The 21,959-nt window shown below is 33.8% G+C and overlaps 1 protein-coding gene across 4 annotated transcripts in view; it reads left to right on the top strand.

Moving 5' to 3' along the window:
• Window positions 1-21,959, top strand: part of SREBP (Sterol regulatory element binding protein) — a 126,227-nt gene that overhangs the window by 56,963 nt on the left and 47,305 nt on the right. For 3 of the 4 annotated variants that reach the window (XM_080162054.1, XM_080162055.1, XM_080162052.1), the window contains exons 7-29: window positions 70-147; window positions 1,301-1,363; window positions 2,313-2,442; window positions 3,244-3,340; window positions 3,765-3,829; window positions 4,146-4,257; window positions 4,720-4,857; window positions 5,242-5,343; window positions 5,918-6,028; window positions 7,215-7,308; window positions 8,261-8,348; window positions 8,848-8,989; window positions 9,962-10,069; window positions 10,582-10,670; window positions 12,388-12,471; window positions 12,742-12,859; window positions 13,374-13,441; window positions 14,364-14,422; window positions 14,964-15,045; window positions 16,439-16,562; window positions 16,956-17,019; window positions 17,373-17,439; window positions 18,601-18,643. In XM_080162054.1, the coding sequence (XP_080018180.1) occupies window positions 70-147; window positions 1,301-1,363; window positions 2,313-2,442; window positions 3,244-3,340; window positions 3,765-3,829; window positions 4,146-4,257; window positions 4,720-4,857; window positions 5,242-5,343; window positions 5,918-6,028; window positions 7,215-7,308; window positions 8,261-8,348; window positions 8,848-8,989; window positions 9,962-10,069; window positions 10,582-10,670; window positions 12,388-12,471; window positions 12,742-12,859; window positions 13,374-13,441; window positions 14,364-14,422; window positions 14,964-15,045; window positions 16,439-16,562; window positions 16,956-17,019; window positions 17,373-17,439; window positions 18,601-18,643 (2,126 nt within the window). The remainder of the gene's footprint in view (window positions 1-69; window positions 148-1,300; window positions 1,364-2,312; window positions 2,443-3,243; window positions 3,341-3,764; window positions 3,830-4,145; window positions 4,258-4,719; window positions 4,858-5,241; window positions 5,344-5,917; window positions 6,029-7,214; window positions 7,309-8,260; window positions 8,349-8,847; window positions 8,990-9,961; window positions 10,070-10,581; window positions 10,671-12,387; window positions 12,472-12,741; window positions 12,860-13,373; window positions 13,442-14,363; window positions 14,423-14,963; window positions 15,046-16,438; window positions 16,563-16,955; window positions 17,020-17,372; window positions 17,440-18,600; window positions 18,644-21,959) is intronic. The other variant, XM_080162053.1, reaches the window with a different exon arrangement.

The following is a 21,959-nucleotide window of genomic DNA, read 5'->3' on the forward strand; positions in this document are numbered from 1 at the left end:
AGTATTTGAACAATAGAAACGATTGAGTCAAAAAAGTTAATTTTATTAAATTTTGTTTTGTTTTTATAGGACAAACAATTCACACACTAGTGAATACAAGCAATGGTCCTGTCCTTACACCTGGAATACCTGTCACTCTACTCACAGGTAAGTAATTGTCCTGTCCTCACACCTGGAATACCTGTCACTCTACTCACAGGTAAGTAATGGTCCTGTCCTCACACCTGGAATACCTGTCACACTACTCACAGGTAAGCAATGGTCCTGTTCTCACACCTGGAATATCTGTCACACTACTTACAGGTAAGTAATTGTCCTGTCCTCACACCTGGAATACCTGTCACTCTGCTCACAGGTAAGTAATGGTCCTGTCCTCACACCTGGAATACCTGTCACTCTACTCACAGGTAAGTAATGGTCCTGTCCTCACACCTGGAATACCTGTCACTCTACTCACAGGTAAGCAATGGTCCTGTCCTCACACCTGGAATACCTATTACACTACTTACAGGTAAGTAATGGTCCTGTCCTCACACCTGGAATACCTGTCACTCTACTTACAGGTAAGTAATGGTCCTGTCCTCACACCTGGAATACCTGTCACACTACTCACAGGTAAGTAATGGTCCTGTCCTAACACCTGGAATACCTGTCACTCTGCTCACAGGTAAGTAATGGTCCTGTCCTCACACCTGAAATACCTGTCACACTACTCACAGGTAAGCAATGGTCCTGTCCTCACACCTGGAATACCTGTCACTCTACTCACAGGTAAGTAATGGTCCTGTCCTCACACCTGGAATACCTGTCACTCTGCTCACAGGTAAGTAATGGTCCTGTCCTCATACCTGGAATACCTGTCACACTACTCACAGGTAAGTAATAGTCCTGTCCTAACACCTGGAATACCTGTCACTCTGCTCACAGGTAAGTAATGGTCCTGTCCTCACACCTGGAATACCTGTCACACTGCTCACAGGTAAGCAATGGTCCTGTCCTCACACCTGGAATACCTGTCACGCTACTTACAGGTAAGTAATGGTCCTGTCCTCACACCTGGAATACCTGTTACTTTACTCAAAGGTCAGCTATTTTTTTTCAAACTGGTTTTTTGTCATCTTCCTTAAGGTAAGCAAATTGTGTGCTAAACATTCAATACAACAAAGTAAAGATTACTTTGCAGAAACCTAGTATATAAAACAGAAATCCCTTTAAATAGATTACGTGAGTGGCTATACTTGTATCGCTCCCGCTCGTGCATATTCCCTTTAAATGTTATCTAAAATTTTACTATATTTAGGTGACAGCCTGAGCTTAAGTAATCTACAGAATGTTAATTCAAATTTAACAGCTCCTATTCAAAGTAAGACATAAAGACGTTCAAAATTGCTGACGTTTTGTAACAATAGCAAGACTATAATCTTTTAAGCGTACGTAACTAGCGGATTCGCTAGTAGCCTATAATTATTCTTCTGAAGGAAAATTGCCTTAAACAGATGGTCAAAACGTTTTGCAAAATACTTTCTACATGACTGATAAAAATAACAAATTGATTAAATTTCGTACTATTGTAAAAACTGCACAGTCCTACAGAAGATACTGGTTTCAAAATTTAATTAATTAAAATGATGCAATACTAAGTTTAAAAAATAAGATAAACAGCTTATTTTACGACTTAAAGTTGCAGAATGGTGTAGTAATAAAGAGGCCCTAAAGTTCACATACTTTTAAGTACAAAAAGCATCACAATGAATTTTAAATAACTGGTTGGTAGTGCATTTTTTAAAGCTTTATTTACATGTGCGGAATAAAGTATTCTAACTTTTTAAGACTTTAGTACCAGATCATAACAACAACGAAATTAATTTGGAGGAAAAATCACGAAACCTGTACGCGTCATTCAGCTGCCGTTGGGGGGCAACACATCGTAAAATTGAACCTCTCCATTTGCCCCCTAAATATTATTTTAGATTTATTTCGGTTGTTGTTTACACCTTATTTCTGCTTTAGTACACACTATCGGATTCGCCCCTAGAGGGCTCTTGATTAAAGGGGGTGAGGGGTACCTATAGAGCAGACGCTACACTTGAAAAATGAAAACAAATTTGAGGGGAAGGTCATTTTATCTAGGGGCAAATTTTTAGGAGTGTGGTGTAACCCTCTCCCTCAAAAAGTTATAAACCTTCCCTGGACCTATGAGAAGCTTCACAGTAAAGATTAACTATTAAGCGGTTTGCGAGATCTTAAGACACACACACATACACCTTGTTACTTCTATGTAAACTTTAGTCCAACTTAATCCTCTGCTTTAGTCTCACTGGCCCCAGCTCAAATTTCTCCACCTGGAGGTGGCGGCAGTGAATCCGGGAACCCGAGAAAGACCGTCAGAAAATCTGGACACAATGTTATTGAAAGAAGATACAGATCATCCATCAATGACAAGTAAGATGCCCTTTCTTTAGGGAGGGATGGGATTTTGTGCTCTTATTTATTACTCCAGTCCAAAAGTTTTTGAATTCGATGGTTTAAAAACTTTAGGGACTTTAATTTAATTTTACCACTAATTGTCGTTTACAAAAGGGTTAATTTTGTTTATTATCATTGAGAATGTACATTAATTTATCGTCCATTGTCTTATTCCTTTAGATCCCTGCTATTGTTTAATTATTATATTCCTTGATGTCACTTACTATAGTTTGTTGTTGTTGTCAATTTGCTAATATATCAGCCATCAGTATATTAAAAGTTCATAGAAGTTCATTTTCTATAGATTCAACGGACAAACGACAGACTGTAAACAAAACAATGTAGACTTGAATGAATATTCACAAAAAACATTCAGCTTTATCTACAATACAAAATAGTACGATGTCTTAATGTCTGTCTGAAGCTTAAGATCTCAGTAACCACTGAAACGATTGGGCTCTACTCTTCAGGGAATATACCTATTGGTCCTGGGATGGTTTAAAGCTATTTTCTTGGGGGGTGGGACATCCCCAAACCCCCCCAAAAAATATTTTCTTTACTTTTTCTTTTTAAATCTACCTACACAACACAAAAATAGGTTGATTAAACCTCTTGGTGCAAAGCCCCTTTATGCTAGGGGCGATGCCGCTAGTAGATTAAATAGAACCTGAGAAACTCATGTTTTCCCGTCAGCCGTACAGACAGAAGGGTAACGTTACATAAAGAGTAGCTGCGCTACTTTTAACCCCTTTTAAATAAAATATCATATTATTTTAGGATTGTTGAGTTGAAGAATCTAGTGGCCGGGGAGGAAGCTAAACTTCATAAATCTGCCATTCTCAGAAAGGCCATTGAATATATCAGATATATCAGTGTAAGTATTTTAAAATTTTCCACCAATAATGGCAAATTTTGTTTATCATCAATAATGGGAATGTTCATTTTACATCTTCTGATGTTGAATTTTCCATCTTAAAACAAGAATTTGTTGTATCGAGGGAGGGAGAGGACATTCAAGCTTTTTTATTACACTAGTCCCCAAAGTTCTATTATAACGTTTTCTTATTCGTTTACTTAACAACTTTGTAGACTTTCGTTAAATTTTATTTAATGGTTCATTTATTTTAGTGTACAAACGTGACAACCAATAATTGTGATCTAAATAAGGGATGAATTTGTGTATCATCATTGAGGATGTACATAAATTTATCAGACATTGTCTTATCCCTATAGATCCATGGGTTGTATCTCCTGCCTTTACATAACAATGTTGTCAACCAATATTTTATACTTTATAGGCTCAGAACTCAAAGCTTAAACAGGAAAATAATCTTTTGAGAAAGAAAATTGGACTTTCCCCATCAACAGGAAATTGTCAATGTATAAAAAAGCCACCAGGGGCTTCATCTACATGGGGGAGGGGAGGGGACACATACACCCATCGCCTTTAATCTAAGTTTAAATTTTGGTAATAATCAAAATACATAAAAGTCTACGTGTAATGGGTTGCTAATGTGCTGGTTGCTTACGAAGCTAAATTAGCGAACAAGTTTCTAGTAAATGCACAATTTGGCTAAACTAAATTTGAATGAGAAGTTCGATATTTAACTAACCTAGGAGGGAAATATGAACTGCACTTATGGTGAACGTTTTTTTTTTTAAATTGATGACAAAATGTAAACAGATAATGATGAATTACTTGTACGTGGTGGTGGTGGGGAATGGTATGGCTCCCCCATTGGCTCTGTCAGTCCCATGCAAGGATCTGAACTTGTTTATAGCCCATCAAAGGTAACCAGAATTTTATCCTTCTATAAAAGTAGCTTAAGATCTCGCTTTCCATTCGACCTATAGGGTTTATCTTTACAGTGAAACTTCCTATAGATCCAGTGAAGGATTGTAAATATTTTGTGGAAGGTTATCACCACCCTTCCAAATAAATCGAATTGGAAAAATTACCAACACACCAAATTAAAAAAAAAACTAGGTAGGTATAAATATTGGAAACTGGTGGTGTAAGAAATAAACTTATAATGAGAGGTTTGGTGATTTTTAAAATAATTTTCTTACCTGCTTAAGAGTGTTAAGAGACATTCAAAAATTTAATTACGGCAGCTCTTGGTCCGAAACTACTATAAAAAGTGCATATATATATCAAGGAAAGTCTCTTTTAATGAAATAAGATTAGATTACCTAAGATATTGTTTTGATTTTCTTTTTTGTGATTATTTTTCTAAAAACCTACATTTTCAGAGTGTTGAGACCTCTGAGAGCAGCCCCGAGGACCAGAACTTCTCCCCGGAGCCCTACACCAACCCCAGCAGTAACTCCCCCATGGGAGCCTACACCAACCCCAGCAGTAACTCCCCCTTGGGACGTATGCAGCACCAGGCACTTAATAATATCAATTACTGTACTGTACTTATTTTTTGGCGCGAAATGACAAAAATGGCGGGAACTAATTAACGAATATAAAAATTTGTTAACCTGAGCTGGATCTTTAAATCATTTTAGTGGTGAGCCAGATCGGGATGAGCCGAATTTCAGCCAATCACAGCGCGGCATTTCATAAAATACTGTGCTCTCATTGGTGGAAAGTTGGCTCACCACTAATATGATTTAAAGATCCAGCTCAGTGTTATTTTTAGTCCAATGTTCCCTCCATCTCTGGATAAAGTTCAACTTCAAAAATACAAAAAAAATGATGACCTTGGGGGGGGGGGGGTTAATCTATCACCTTTTTTTGCGAAGATAAAACTATTGAAATTATCCTAGTATGAGCAGGGAGGTATTGGTTCCATGTTGGATACAGCAGGAGGTGGTCATCACCAGCAGTCACAGTTCCTTCTGGACAGATCCAGGCTTGCTATGTGCATGGTAAGATTATATACAATGTGGTCTAATAATTCACCTAAACTATAAATTAATTTTTATAAATTGAAATGTTCAAAGACAAAAAATATCCATAGATTTATTCAACTATTTTGTAATATTTGTCAATATTTTAAATTATTTATATTTCAAGAAATATTTTTGTCTCTTTTACTTAAGAAAAAAGGGGGAGGTAGGTTGTGCTAAAATTCCGTAAATGTGTGAGTTTTAAGAATTTAAAATAGTATTAGAACTCTAAAAATTGTCATTGCAGTTGCTTTAATGGGGTATAACGTGGATGGATATGTACTATGTATATTAGAGCAACTCCATACAAAATTTAGAGTTCTACTTCTATTTTAAATTCATAAAACTCACATTTACGAAATTTTAACACAACCTACCTTCCCCTTAATAAAGTTGCTCTTTAGTCATATTCTTAATTTAACGTACAATTAAGCTTTTACATGATCTTTTTGCCTAAACATTTAAAAGGTATAGATTTCTTATAAAGTTATAATGATAATACTTACAAAATTGAAGTTTTAATAGTTAAATAAACAAGAATGAATTTCTTCAGATGTTGTTTTCTGTTGTGCTTCTGAACCCATTGGACAGTTTGATCGGTGAAAACAAGGATGTGGTGAACCAGGCCGCCTCGGGCGGAGGCAGATCTATTCTTGACTCAGAGGTTAGCCTTGTAAAATAGTTTCCAGTATGGTTTCGAAACCGATAAATATCCGCTGGATAAGAACCGGTTTTCAGCCACACTGAAAAATCATGTATCGCATCGTATTATTTCCAGTTTTCTACGAATATAAAAATGTACATACAATCATGATATTAAACTGTTTTTAACCTATTTTTGAATGGGGGGTCAAAAATATACTAGGACACCTATAGAATCAGACTGCAGAGCCCAAATTTGAATTAAGTCCCCAATAAACTTTTTTTGGGGGATTTAAAAATTAATTTTTAGTATTGCTGTAATCATTTTGACCGAAGCAAAAGCTCTTTTTCTTACTTCGGGTAATATTGTGGCTTACAGAACATTTTTATATAATTAACTTTATATTGATACAATAAAAAAACATTACTCTGTTCATTGGAAACAATTTTTTTTCCGAAACAATTAATTTCATTGAAAAATCTAACATTTACAATAAAACAAATAATTCTGAAATCTAACCTATAAGAAGACTTGTTCTATTTCAATTCTTTCAATTCAAAAAAAGAGTGTTTTCACAAAGTGACTTATTTCCAATGTAGTTAAATAATTTTTATTTAATTAAAATGAAAAGAATGAAAACCATACACATAAAAGATACATACTTTTTAAAATTATTTTAAAAAATTAGTTTGAATAATCTTATTTTATAACACATTTGTATATGTGACAAAAATAAATTTGTTATATTGCATAAACATTTGTTGTCATTTAACCCTTTACAGCCATTTTTTATGTTTTTAAAATAAGAGAGAGAACACAAACATGTTAATGTTAATTCATTGATATATTATAAAGAATTAACTTTTTAGTGAATTTTTATAGTAAAATCATAAGGCCTAATTTTACTCTATACCAGAATACAATATTTATGAAGCAAAACACTCTAGAAGCTACGAATTTTACCCAAATAAAAAAAGACCTTTTGCTGTGATCAAAATGATCACGGCAACAGTAAAAATTAATACTTAAATCCCCCAAAAAAAGTTTATTGGGGACTTAATTCAAATTTAGGCTCTGCAGTCTGATTCTACTGGTGTCATAGTATATTTTTTATATACGTTTTAAAAATAGGTTAAAAACAGTTTAAAACCAGTTTTGTAATCTATACCTTATTCCTGTATTATAACAAGACATATTTACACTTTAGATGGATTCAAGTTTTTCCTATGGAACCGGGCTACTGCGCATGTTCAACTCTGCTTTGCTTATACCTGCACTCAATATTTGTATTCTCATTGCAGGTAAATATATTCCAGTATCGCTTCGGAACCGATTAATATCCGGTGGATTAGAACCGGTTCGCAGTCATATTTAACAATTATATCTATCATCGTTTTATATCCAGTTTTCTACGAATATAAAAATGTACAAAACCAGTTGTAATTTTAAATTTTTTTATCTGCGGAAAGCTGTTTATAAAACGATGCGATAACTTACTATTCCATGTTTGAAATTTAGGATTAAAAAGTTAATAAGAATATTTAAAACTAATGTAAGGTACAATATTTATAAAGAAGAAATGTTCCAGATGCTGTTAAATTTACCTCTCAAAAAATTGGTATATAACAAATATAACAAGGATGACAACATCCATAAAAGCGAAGCACTGAAACGGTAGGACAAACGGACATTAATACTCTTATAGTGTAAGAACTGAATAATCAGAATATAAATGTACAAGAGTCGAAGCAAAGTTGTAAGTAAAATTGTTGAAAAACTGCTTAATACAGAATAATGTTTATGGACATACTTACATTTTTAGGACTTGATTATAGAGTTGCTGCGCTTATAACATTATACTTTGATGTCCCAGGAATAAATATACCAAAAATCAGGTAAATCGGATGATTAGATAACATAAAAATTTGTTCTTAAAAAAGTAAAAAAATCATCATGTTTAAAATGGACGTACGGACATTCTGGTAATGATTATAGAGTTGCTACGCTTTCTAAATCGTACCTAACTACTACAGGAATCATCATGCAAAGTTTGAAATCGATAGGACAATTCTAACATGCCTAAATTAACGAATAAAAGCTATCTATCTCGGACGGACGGACGTACGGACGGACGGACGGACGGACGGACCGACCCTAATTATAGAAAAGCTTCGCTTTTAAAAACCCCGATATAATCTTGATAATCAATTTTTTCAACACCTCCATTGTTTAAAATAATGAATTAATTACCAGGCCTTTGCAAGATTTTATCTCCTAAGAAGATATCAGGCAAGAATAATGAGATGAACCAGTATTGGAAAATGAAAAGACAGGCAGAGAGGTAATGCGTATTTATGGTTTCCCTTAATTTTTTCTAGCAACCAGAGCCCCCCTCCTTATTTTAAAATAGATTGAAAATAAGGGGTTGATGTATTTTTTCGAGGTTTGTAGAGTAGGTTAGAATATATTGGATATAGGATTTTTAAAAATCCCCTATATCCCACAAATTTAAAAAAAGGGGGAGGGGGGTAGGGGGTGTCGGTTTCGTTGTTGCTAAGTAATTTAGTGAAAGCACATGCATATTTTTTTGATGGTTTTAGAAGGGCAGCATCTCTATGATTACCTTCGTTTAAGAATGTAAGATCGTCTAAATTAGGCGTCATGTTACGTATTTGATACATTTATAATACAATTTTCAAAAAAGTTTGTTTGATCTACTCTCCGATTTGTTGGACTTTGCTTTCAAGGACGTTGTCATCCTTGTTTCTTGAGCGAATATTTTGTGCAATTGTTTTGAACATCCAGTAAAACTAATAAAACATTTATTAAATATTTTCTAGAGAGATGGAATGTGGGAATGTTGATGGTTCAGTGGACTATTTGTCACGTGCAGCAGGCTACCTGGGACAACCTTTACCTGTCTCCTGGCTGGACGCTTTCTCGTCACTCATCTGGCAGCTTTTTATTGTCTTCTTTCATAAGGTAATCCTTATACTAAAGTAACAGGATCTTTTTCTGTCTTTATGTATGTCAGTCTATCTGTCTGTCTGTACCGACGACTCTCACTAACCGCTGAACCGATATGGTTCCCCTTTGCAGGGTAGTTTCTCATAGGACAAACGCAGGAGTCCCAAGCGTCGGAGTGGACAATCACAGTGTTAAAATATTAATTTAATTGACTATTTCTATACAGATTAGGTTTGGTTAAGATATGAATGTACAAATAAGCCTCCCGCAGGGGTTAGGCTTTAAATAACAACCATAAGATGGTCTAGAATAGGTTAGGTTAGGTTAAGTGTCCAATCCGACGTTTGGGACTCCTGCGTTTCTCCTAGGACAGTATTTTTAAGTTAGAATTTTTGTTAATAACCACCAAAATTTGCTTCTTTTTTGTCAAGCAGGGGCGTCCAAGCTTTTTTTTTGGGGAGGGAAAAAAAATTTTAAGGGGGGGGGGGTAATTCGTTTTTTGGGGGGGTAAAAAGGCGCAAATTTTGTTTTACCCCCCCTGAAATTTGTTGGCAGGGGTAAATTTAGTTTACCCCCCCCCAAAAAAAAAAATTTACCCCCGGGGTAAAATTTTTTGGGGGGGGTAATTTAAATATTAAATATATAGTATTAAAAATGCGCGTGAAGCGCGCAAAATTTTCTTTATTAGAGATTTTTTATTTTGCGGGGGGTATTTACCCCCCCCAAAATTGTTTGTGGGGAGTAAATACCCCCTCCTAAATGGTTGGGGGTGCCTACGGCACCCTCAGGGTAGGGGTAAATTTTCAATGGGGGGGTAAAATGAAAAAAAATTTGGGGGGGTAATCGCCCCATTACCCCCCCCCCCCCCCTTGGACGTCTATGTTGTCAAGGACTTATTTTAGTGATAACAATTACTACATTTGCGTTACCCAAGCATTTTTAAACAAACAGACATTCAGTGCTATTTACAAATATTTTTTTTTGTAGATTGGATTGTTGAGGTTGGCGCATGGTTTTAGTGGCGAGGCAAAAGATTTGGTTTGGCAGAAAGAGAGAAACTGGGAGTCGGCGCTAACTTATCATCAACTCAACCAGGTAAACAAAACATGTATGACGACATTAATCATTTTAAAAGGATATAAAAACGCTAAAATTAGATGTATATTTGAATTATGCATAGATAATTTAGATTTGTTTTTGCAAGTCATGGATGACATTGACCTATTGACACAACAATTATTGGGTTAGATTTATTTATCAGTTTATGTTTTGCCAACTAAATATTTGCCATAAATCCTAAACATCTGCGTTTTTAAATTATAATTTTGTCGAGTGAATGGAGGAAAAGGTTTATTTGGAGACCAAAAAAACTCTTCCATTAGATTTTTTATTTTCTATTTGCAAAAAATAATTTATTATTTAAATACCTATCCATTAGCATTTTATTTTAGAACGTTTATTTACCTAAATATATTAGGTGATAAATTCAGTGATTATAGATTTGTTTCATATTTTTTTTTATCGTAACTGAAATCTTTATTGAAGGTTTAATATCGATTGTACGATTTTAAGTTTTTAACACACCCTAACTTACACAATGCTTGTAGGTGAAGTTGTACGGCTCTGATAGAGTTGGAATCCGTGAGCTAGGAGCTGCTTTAAAAGCGGTCAACTCTGCCAGAGATTCTTCCTTCAGGTTTGTGAACTTTTTATTTAAATTTTCTCCTTTACATAAACTGCGAACCAAAAAAATAGGCAAATCCGAATTTTCAAAATTGCAGCTTCATTATTCATTTTGGACGGATTTACTGTAAATATAATATGTAGATGCATCTTTTTGTTACAAGTTTCCACCGTTGATTTTTTATTAATCAGCACCAATGAAGCACAAGATCTCAAAAACAGCATTTTGGGTAAAAACTGGTGAACCAAAAAGATATGCAAATCCAAAACAAATCAATAGAAAAACGATTATTTTGCATCTTTCTTCTGTTTTAAAGATTGATTCTGATAAAATCACAATTTTTTAAGGGATTTATGCATTAATTATTATGAAATGTAGTATAAGGTAGAAATTAATGATTTTTTAAAATAAGAAATATTAGAAAAAAAGAAATTCAATCCCTATCACTTTAGAGGTCAGCTGCTGACCTCCAGTTTAATGGATGTAGCCTAATACATGTTAAAGATAAAAATTACCCTGAAAAGTATACAAAAATGCTTTTTAATGTGTTAAAAAAAAACACTTTAAAATCTTGATTTTGAGGATGATGTCCTTTCAGATGCTCCTATTGGTGATGATGGTGAGCCAAATGTTATTTAAGTACATGCCCATTACAACAACTTGTCTATTAACCTATGTACCATTTTTTGTAGTCATAGCAATCTCCAATGGAGCCAACCGACAAGAAATATAAACATCTTCTAAAAACGACAGTATTTACCTTATGCATTTGAGTAATTAAAATTGCAATTTTTTAATTTTTTAATCCTGCTTGGCTGGAGGCTGCTATGAATACAAAAATTGGACCATAGTTCAATATATAAGTTGTCATCATGGTCATGCACTTTGATAACATTTGGCTCACCATCACTACCCATAGGAGCATCTTAAAGGCCATCATCCTCAAAATCAAGATTTTAAAATGGATTTTTTTAACACATTAAAAATCATTTTTGTATACTTTTGGTAGTAATTATTATTTTCAATATGTATTTAGCTTCATCCATAAGACTGGAGGTCAGCAACTGTCCTCTAAAGTGATAGGGGTCGAATTTCTTTTTTTCAAATATTTCTTATTTTAAAAAATCATTAATTTCTACCTTATACTACATTTCATAATAATTAATGCATAAATCCCTTTAAAAATTGTTAATTTATCAGAATCAATCTTTAAAACAGAAGAAAGATGCAAAATAATCGTTTTTCTATTGATTTGTTTCGGATTTGCATATCTTTTTGGTTCACCAGTTTTTACCCAAAATGCTGTTTTTGAGATCTTGTGCTTCAGTGGTGCTGATTAATAAAAAATTAACGGTGGAAACTTGTAACAAAAAAAAGCATCTACATTTTATATTTACAGTAAAATCATCCTAAATAAATATTAAAGCTGCTATTCTGCAAATTCAGATTTGCCTATTTTTTTGGTTCGCAGTTTAGTATTTTTACCCTTTGAAATTATGTAGGAACTGCCATTAATAGAATGCATAATTCAACAATTATAGTGAAGCAAGGTCGTCCATGGGGGGGGGGGGGGGTAATGGGGTGTTTAACTCCCCCTCACCCACAATTTTTAAAAACCCTCATTTAACCTTTCCCCCTCAAAAAAAGCTTGGACGTATATCCTTGGTGGAAAAACATCCAGCCTTCCTAAATTAGTTTATTATTCAATTTAAACAAATAATAATTCTAGGCCAAAGCAGCGAGCAGAAATGTACATTCTCCTGTGTATTGTGCTCAAGATGTTTTCAAAGAGGATTCCTGGATTTATTCTTAGGTACAATTATTGTTTATTTTACTTTTGTCAAGACATTGAAGGAAGTTATATGAAGCTTACTATCATTCGTTCAAAAAAGTTATTAAGGTTTACAGTACTTAATTCTAATTATTTTGTTGTGTTTACCATATAGTTTTAAATTACTATAGGTACCTAATCTTTTTTATGTCTAATTAAATAGTTCTTTTATATAATAAGTAAATGAAATCTAATTTGAATGCTTAGGTATTTGAAATTTTTGGAAGAAATTTTATATTTATTTGTTCCTAGGGGACTTATTGCTAAAGCCCGCTGTATCAGCATGTCTCATGAGGTGGGTCCGGATCTAGAATGGATCCTGACACCAGAGGGCACCGAGTTCGTTCTCAACCCTTCCATAAATCTCCAGGTATGCTATCAGAATTTGACTGTTGAATAATCAACCAAGTAAATCATAGTACACATAATGTTTAAAAGATATTTAATTCTGATTGGTTGGTTCATTAAGTTCAGTGACCAAACGTTTTAATACTAATTATAATCTACATAAGAGATAATATTTTTTATAATCATTGGGTTTGTAAATCAATTTATCGGCCATTGTCTTATCCTTTTCTTCTCTAGATTCTATCCATCTGATAATATTATCTTGTTATTGCTGTGCTACATATGAATATAGTAATTCTTGTTAAGATATCTGATGATGAATCAATAATGAGTGCCCCCTGTCCTACCCTGGATTCTATCCATCTGATTCTATTATCTTGTTATTGCTGTGCTACATATAAATATAGTAATTCTTGTTAAGATATCTGATGATGAATCAATAATGAGTGCCCCCTGTCCTACCCTGGATTCTATCCATCTGATAATATTATCTTGTTATTGCTGTGCTACATATAAATATAGTAACTCTTGTTAAGATATCTGATGATGAATCAATAATGAGTGCCCCCTGTCCTTCCCTGGATTCTATTCATCTGATTATCAGGCAGGATAAAAGGACATTTGTATGATATTTGATAATGCATAAGACCTTACCCCCATAGGAAGATGGCTAATGAATTAGTGCAATTGATATATTTTGTTTTTATGTCTTCGTTTTTCATACAAGTTTTTTTTACATTACCCATAATAACAATTACCATTTTATTGAATTAATTTTAGAAATGGCTTTTAGATGGAGGGGCATTTTCATGAACAGAATTTGATAAGAATTATTGATCTTCCAATTTGATAATAAACGGCTTTTATTTCAAAAATTACTTAACAAGGATGATAACATCCATGAAAGCGAAGCTATGAAACGGTAGGACAATGTAACATTAAAACTTGTAGAGTGTCAGAACTGAATACCTCAGCAGAACATTGAGCCATAACTCTAAACAAAACTGTAAGTATTAATTTGTTGCAAAACTTCTTAAATACAGGATACTGTAGTATTTAATGACATACTTGCATTTTTAGAACTTGTTCATAGAGATGCTTCGCTGCTTATAACATTGTACCTTGTGGTATTAAGAATTATTATTCCAGAAATCAGATCAATAGGATAATTATAACATACAGAAATTTGTTGTTAAAATGGAAAAAAAATCAGCATGTTTTAAATGGACGCACGGACTTTCTGGTAACGACTAGAGATTTGCTACTTTTCCTAAATCTTACCTCATTGTTATTGGAGTCACCATGCAAAGTTTAAAATCGATATGACAATTTTAACCTTTAAATTAATGGAAAGAGCTATATGTCCGTAACGGACGGATGGACTGAACGACCCTAGTTATAGAAAAGCTTCGCTTTTAAAAACTATATCATATGTTCAAAGATTCTTTGTCTTATACGTTATCTGCCGTTACTTTAATTAACCTGTTTTTCAATCCATTTTCTTATCCTTTCTTCCTTGTTATTAGAAAATACCGCATGTTTCAGCTGCAAAGAATTCTTCAGACTTTAATCTGCCCAACTCAAGGTAAAGCTCAACCGCGGCAGCGGCGTAACACATAGCGCATCCGCTCGTTGTTGTGGGGTAGGTGTTAAATAGATTCGAATCTCGGCCTAACACCACTACCACTTAATATAAAGCTCTAATATATGTAATGTGTTTGTTCATCAAATGCTTTGTTTTAGTTACATTTACATTAAATACTTAACATTTGTATATATATATATAAGAAATTCCTCTCTAAGATACCCTAATTGCTGATTCTATATCTGTAAAACTTTTGGTTTGCTACCAATCTTTTTTTATGATAATTCATTGAAATCAAACAAATTTTAAATGTCGAAATTTTTGTGATGATTTATTTTAATTTAACAGTAGGCATCTACTCTAAAGCTTTTTCCGATATGCTTTGTAATTTCTTTTAAAGATTTTTCTGACAATTTATCATCTGCTCAATAAGCTACTTTGTCCTATTTTTTGTTTTGTTTTTCTGGATATTGAAATAAAATGCATGACAACAATAAAAGTATTGCCTATTTATTTACATTTAAATAATTATTGTATTTAGAGAGAAATCTGCAGAGTATTCCTGAGATATTAAAAGCTGTTTCTGAATCTAATACCAAGAGCAGTTCTCTTACTACTGACAGGTACCACAATATTTGGGAATTAAGGTTTTTAAACAAAATTAGATTTTTAATTTGTATTATATAGGTACCTAAGATTTTTTTCGCAGCTATTATGCATATGCTACCTAGTTGTTTGTTAGTTAGACGATGGATCCAAATGCTTAATGTATTTATGATTTTTTTTAAAGCGAAGCTTTTCTATAATTAGGGTCGGTCCGTACGTCCGAGACGGATAGCTTTTTTTGTTAATTTAGGCATGTTAGAGTTGTTCTATCAATTTCAAACTTTGCATGGTGATTCCTGTAGCAACTCTATAATCATTACCAGAATGTCCGTACGTCCATTTTAAACATGTTGATTTTTTTACCTTTTTAACAACAAATTTTTATGTAATCTAATCATCCGATTTATCTGATTTTGATTCATGGGACAACAAAGTACAATATTATAATCGAAGCAACTCTATAATCAAATCCTAAAAATGTAAGTATGTCCATAAACATTATCCTGAGCTGGATCTTTAAATCGTTTTAATAGTGCGCTGAATCGGGGCGATTCAGAGGTGAACCATAGGTGCGCTGCTGGTTAGCCACAGCGCGCCTATAAAACATGGATTTTAAAAAGATTTTCGGCGCGGTGTTGTTAAATCGCCTGCGCACTCACTAAAATATCGATCCGCGCCAGTACAATTTTTTTTTATATAAGCCGTGTCAGTAGGGCATTTTATATAATTTATTTTAAAAATAACTATAAAAATGTTTTCACGATAGTTTGGAATAAAATATTAAATTAATTTAAAAAAATATTTATTTATTAAATAAATCAACCCGATTTAAACCGGCAATGCCACTCGTTGAGTGGCATTGCCGCGCCGGTACTTCGCCACTGCCCGATCTAAATCGCCCATGCCATTTCGATTTAAAGATTGGTATTTAATAATTTGATGGCACGCTGAATGAATCGCCCCGGTTTAAATCACCTATAAACGATTTAAAGATCCAGCTCTGTATTAGGCAGTTTTTCAACAAATTTTCTTACAATTTTGCTTCGACTCCTTTACACTTATGTTCTGATTATTCAGTTCTGACACTATACAAGTGTTAATGTCCGTTTGTCCTACCATTTCAGTGTTTCGCTTTTATGGATATTGTCATCCTTGTTTTATATCAAACCACAATTTATCACAATGAATGTCGCATATCTAAGTACAGACTGTAAATGTTACCCCATTGAAGGGTTGGTTGTCTGTTATAGATAGAATAAAAAGTGGCACATCATCTAAGCGCAATTCTGCAATTGGGTTAAAGTTACCATATCTCTAAAAAGTTAGCTATAAGTGCAGTGTAAAATTGAATAATCTCTATGAAGTTATTGCTTGGTTTCTCTTATTTTGGATTCAAAGTTTGTTATTTAGGGATGATACAATAGTTGACTGGTGGCTGGCCCTGTACACCTGTACACAGCTGTGGTACAGCAACAACATGGAGGAGGCTGCCAAGCTCTACAAGGAAATAGAAGATTTTCCAGAAATGTATCAGGTTAGACCATTTTTAGTAGGGATAGGTTGTGCCAATTTCAAGATAATATAGCCCAAAACCTTCATGTTACTAATATAAAACTAGTCTAGAGAGACTAAACGGTTTAAAAGATCGGGTATTATTATATAGTCCCTTTCATAACATCGCTCCTTATGGGGCGATCGTATTTTTCACAGTAGGTTTTCTCCTATTTCTAGCCCCTGCGGGGGGCTCTAACCCTGCGGGGCCAATTACCTAACCCTGTGGGTCAATCACCTAACCCAATATAACCTAACCTAAAATAACGTATAAAAAGCTATTTTAAAAATACGATGAATCACCCCTTATGGGACGATGTTACGAAAGGGACTATTCCCAAAAGATCTTGCAAGAAATTCTTTTTTTTTGTTTTAGGAGTGCTCAGATCCAACATATGTAGCGCTGTTGGCCTCCCATCTTACCCTCAGAGCTGTTATAGGTAAAAAATTCTCATTTTTATATAAACACCTTTGATTTCCCTTAAAAAGGTATTATTTGAGGTTTTACAGATTATTATGATGTATGATTTTTATCATTATAAATACATCAACGTGAGAAAAAAAATATGCAGGGTTTAGTGCATACCTACCTATTAGAGTAAAGAATTTAATTAAAATTCCAAAGCTGTAATAACTCTCTCTAGATTATGATAGGTTTAGTATGGTTTTGAGAGCCATGTTAGGGCTATAAACAAGTTTTTTTTGTAAAAGTTAAAATTACGGCTGTAGGGGTTAGGTTTTGGTCCGCTAGGCTTCTAGACTCTAGAGGGAAGTTACCAATTTCATGTTTTAGATGGTGATTACGAGGAGGGTACAAGACTTGTTGAGCACAGCTCAGAACTTATCAGAGATTCTATCAGGTAGTATTCAGTTTGCGTTTTAACAATCGCCATTTTGTTGTTATGTTGATATTAAAGTAAAACGAGTGGTTAAATAACTGTATATATCCCCCCCCCCCCATGGACCCTGTGTCATTAACTTTGGAAATATTAACATAGCCAAATTGCTACAAAAGAGCAGAAATTTCAATTGCTAGCAGACGAAAAAGGTCCCCAACACTTAATCCAGGTAGTTATCTGGATTATTATACTTTTAAATTTATTATGTTGACTTCACTCTTCTCGTGCATAGGGACGATATTTCAACATTTAGATTTAAAGGAATGTTTTGGGTATAATATGCTCTACGTCTTCATATCAGAGGGATAATTCTACATCAGAAGTCAGACGTTGCTATGTCTGACGCATGATATACTGATAGTAAGGATAGGATTAATACCTTGTCCAATAAACGGGGAACAACATATTATCTTATCTTCACTGTTAGGACATTGGGGGGGGGGGGGGGGGTGTAGGGGGTGTCAACATCACATTTAAATTTAAATAGGGAAGGCATACATTTCCCTACTTTTAATCACTTTTAAGGCTTACATTCCTTTGTCAAAACCCTTTGCACCAGGGGCGTCCAAGCTTTTTATTTTGGGGGGGTAAAAAATTTTTAGGGGGGGGTAATTCGTGTTTTGGGGGAGTAAATGGTAGAATTTTTGGGGGGGGTAATTTAAATATTATTAAATATATAGTATTAAAAATGCGCGCAAAAATTTTTATTAGAGATTTTTTATTTTGGGAGGGGTATTTACCCCCCCAAAATTGTTTGGGGGGGTAAATACCCCCTCCTAAATGGTTGGGGGTGCCTACGGCACCCCCAGGGTAGGGGTAAATTTTGAATGGGGGGGGGGGTAAAATGAAAAAATTTTTGGGGATCGTTTGGGGGGGGTAATCGCCCCATTACCCCTCCCCCCCTTGGACGCCTATGCTTTGCACGCCACTTCTTGATTGTCTTCCAATTATGCGAGAATTGCTAAATATGCCTTTGGATTTAAACACGTTTTGTCGCTTGTCATACTCTGATAAAAACCAAACAAGGTAAGTCATAACCATAACATTAATCAATAATGTTTGAAAATTTATGTTTCTTTGCCTACTTTAAAGATTTCAAATTCATGAAATTATTATTTTCAGATACTTTATGCAAGAGAGAGAAGTAGCTGGAATCAATGCTCTGGTAAGTAATCACCGATTTATATCCGCTGGATATTAACTGGTTTTAAGACAATATGAATAAATACTTAAAATACTTATTGTATGGTTTTATATGAAATGTCTACAAAAAATGCAAGTATAAATCTCAGTAGGTAGACAACTAATTTTCCTATAATTTTTTACTTCTCTTTTCCCCGGACGACACTGTATCAGTGTATATACAACCATACAATAAATATGTATTCCAGTATGGCTTCGAAGCCGATTAATATCCGCTGGATTAGGACCAGTTCTTAGCCAAACTGAAAAATTATATATGTCATCGTATTACAGACAATATTCCACGAATAGTGAAATTAAAATCATAAAATTAAAACAATTTTTCTTAGTTCGGGCCCTCGAGTTTAACAAAACTGGTTTTAATCTTATTATTGTACATTTTTATATCCATGGAAAGCTGTTTTTAATACGATGCGATAAATAACTATTACAATTTTATAAAAGCATTGGTATAGTTTTTAAAAATTAAATTTATTTTTATTTTTATATTTATTTATGTTATCAAGCATCAGAACTACATATATATAAAGGTTGACTCACAAATATAATATGTATTTTACATACGCATTAATTTAGATATTAAAAAAAAATTTTACCATATTTTTACGATTTTTGCAAATAAAATTGGAAGATTTTTTTTGATAATTTATGTTTTTAAAGAACACGAATAATTGGCAGCAAAATGATTTGACATATTTTTATTTACATTTGAGATATTTGAATTGATTCCAAATAAGACATGAATTAGATTTTTTATGGTTAATTTAATTAAGAACAAAAGGGGAACTATCCACGAACGAAAGCAAGTGATTCTAAGCATCTTCCAGCATTGATCCATAGTATTTTTTTAGTATATATAATAGGTTTATGTTAAATACTTGGTTTATCGACTAAAAAGTTAGGTTTAACCATTGTTTTATATGAAATAAACTTTTAAATGTAAAGCATTTTTGATGCAATATCAACAAACGCTTTGTTGAGTTCAACGGACACAATAAAATAACACGGCAGAAAAGCATCAAATGCTGTAAATTGCAAAAGTACATTAATTAAACTGTAAACAATATTACAAGTGATCAGCCCTTTTTTTAAATATACATTTTTAATTAAAATAATATTCTTTTGCCTTAAGCTTTGAAACAACAGTTTGAACTCATCAAAACATTTGATGATATTGCACCAAAAAATGCTTAACATTTCAAAGTTTTTTTCATATAAAACCATGGTGAAACCTAACTTTTTAGTCGATAAACTAAATATCAAAAATAAACCTAGTATATTCACTAAAAAATACTATGGTTCAATGCTGGAAGGTGCTTAGAATCACTTGCTCTCGTTCGTGGATAATCCCCTTTAACCTTTTTTAAATAATGACAAAAATGTTATTTATTTTAGTAATACAGTTAGGGAGTTGAATCCATTTTTATAGAAGCAGAAATATAATCTATGATTATGGTTTGGACCCTCTAAAACTGTAATCTACCCTTCCACTTTCCCCTCTCTTGGTGAAGATATCTTCAACGCCGATGCGATTTTTGAAATATAAGATTCCACTTTTGCCTCTCTTGGTGAAGATATCTTAAATTTCAAAAATCGTATCGGCGTTGAAGATATCTTCACCAAGAGAGGGGAAAGTGGAATCTCACATTTCAAAAATCGTATCGGCGTTGAAGATATCTTCACCAAGAGAAGGGAAAGTAGAATCTTACATTTCAAAAATCGTATCGGCGTTGAAGATATCTTCAACAAGAGAGGGGAAAGTAGAAAGGTAGATTACAGTTTTAGAGGGTCCAAACCATAATCATAGATTATATTTCTGCTTCTATAAAAATGGATTCAACTCCCTAACTGTAATATGTTCTGTTATTAATATTGCAACTTTTTATATCAAACTATAAAAAACAAAATATAAGAAGTCAGATTCACTAAAAAATAAATCAAAGTTTGGTGTAATCATAAGTGCATTAATGAATCTCCCCCCTCCCCCATCCTCTTCATTAATATTTTTTTTGGATCATGGAAAGAAAACGAAGTTTCCGGTTTCGTCGTTTTTTCACAGTAGCCTTTCTCCTATTTCTAGCCCCTGCGGGGGGCTCTAGCCCTGCGGGGCATATTTTCTAACCCTGCGGGGCTATCAATAACATTTACTTAACCTAACCTAACCTAAAATAACCCTTCAAAAGCTACTGTGAAAATACGATGAAACCGGCAACTTCGTTTTCTTTCCATGATCCTTTTTTTTAAATGTCTTTAGCCCCTGCGGTGGTCTATTTTAACCTGTACTTACCTAACCTAAAATAAGTTATGGTTATGGTCCATTTTAAATACAAATCAAATTGCCTTAAGTTTTGAACAATCAACTTTATGCTCAGACTTTAGCCAGGGACCATGGAAAGGATATTTAAAATTGCAACTAGATAACTCTTATCACCCATGCAGGGGCGTCCAAGCTTTTTTATTTGGGGGGGGGGGTAAAAAAATTTTAAGGGGGGTAATTTGGTTTTGGGGGGGTGGGGTAAAATGGCGCGCAAAGAGCGCAGCAAATTTTCTTTACCCCGTCTGAAATCTGTAAATTTTTTTTACCGCCCCCAAAATTTACCCCAGGGGTAAATTTTTTTATTTGGAGGGGGGAGGGGGTAATTTAATAATGTAAAAAAGTACATACCCAATTATGAAATATTTAGTAGTAAAAATGCGAGCAAAGCATGCCAAAAAAATTTTTGTTAGGGATTATTTGTTTGGGGGATATTTCCCCCAAAAAATTTTTTAGGGGTTAAATACCCCCTCCTAAATGGTTGGGGGTGCCGTAGGGTAGGGGTAAATTTTAAATGGGGGGGGGGGTCTAATGGAAAAAAAATTGTGGGTGCCTACAGCTTCCCCATATTCGTTTGGAGGGGATAATCACCAATTTAACCCCCCCCCCCTTTGGACGTCCTTGCACTCATGTAACGCGATTTTAATAATGTACATGTTATAATAGAACATTTATCAGTTGTTTTTTGTTGGAACATTTAACAATTGTAAGCCAAAACATGCATAAAATAGTTTGGTTTATACAGGGGCTGCTATTCAGTCAATTGCTTAGATTTAAAATTCTCCAAAAATTAAATATTTTGTTGGTGTGAGTTGGTGTAAAACTTATTTTTATTTAGCTGAAGGGAAGTGGGTAAGAAGGGGGGAGAAATTAGGGAAGAGGGTTGAGGGGAAATTTTCACTTAAAATTTTTTGTATGAATCACATTCCCTTGTCCCTGTTTTTTATTTAAACTGCTGAACTGG

Source organism: Acartia tonsa, chromosome 5 (assembly GCF_053477335.1).
Source record: "Acartia tonsa isolate MP-2025a chromosome 5, ASM5347733v1, whole genome shotgun sequence".
Lineage (NCBI taxonomy): Eukaryota > Metazoa > Arthropoda > Copepoda > Calanoida > Acartiidae > Acartia > Acartia tonsa.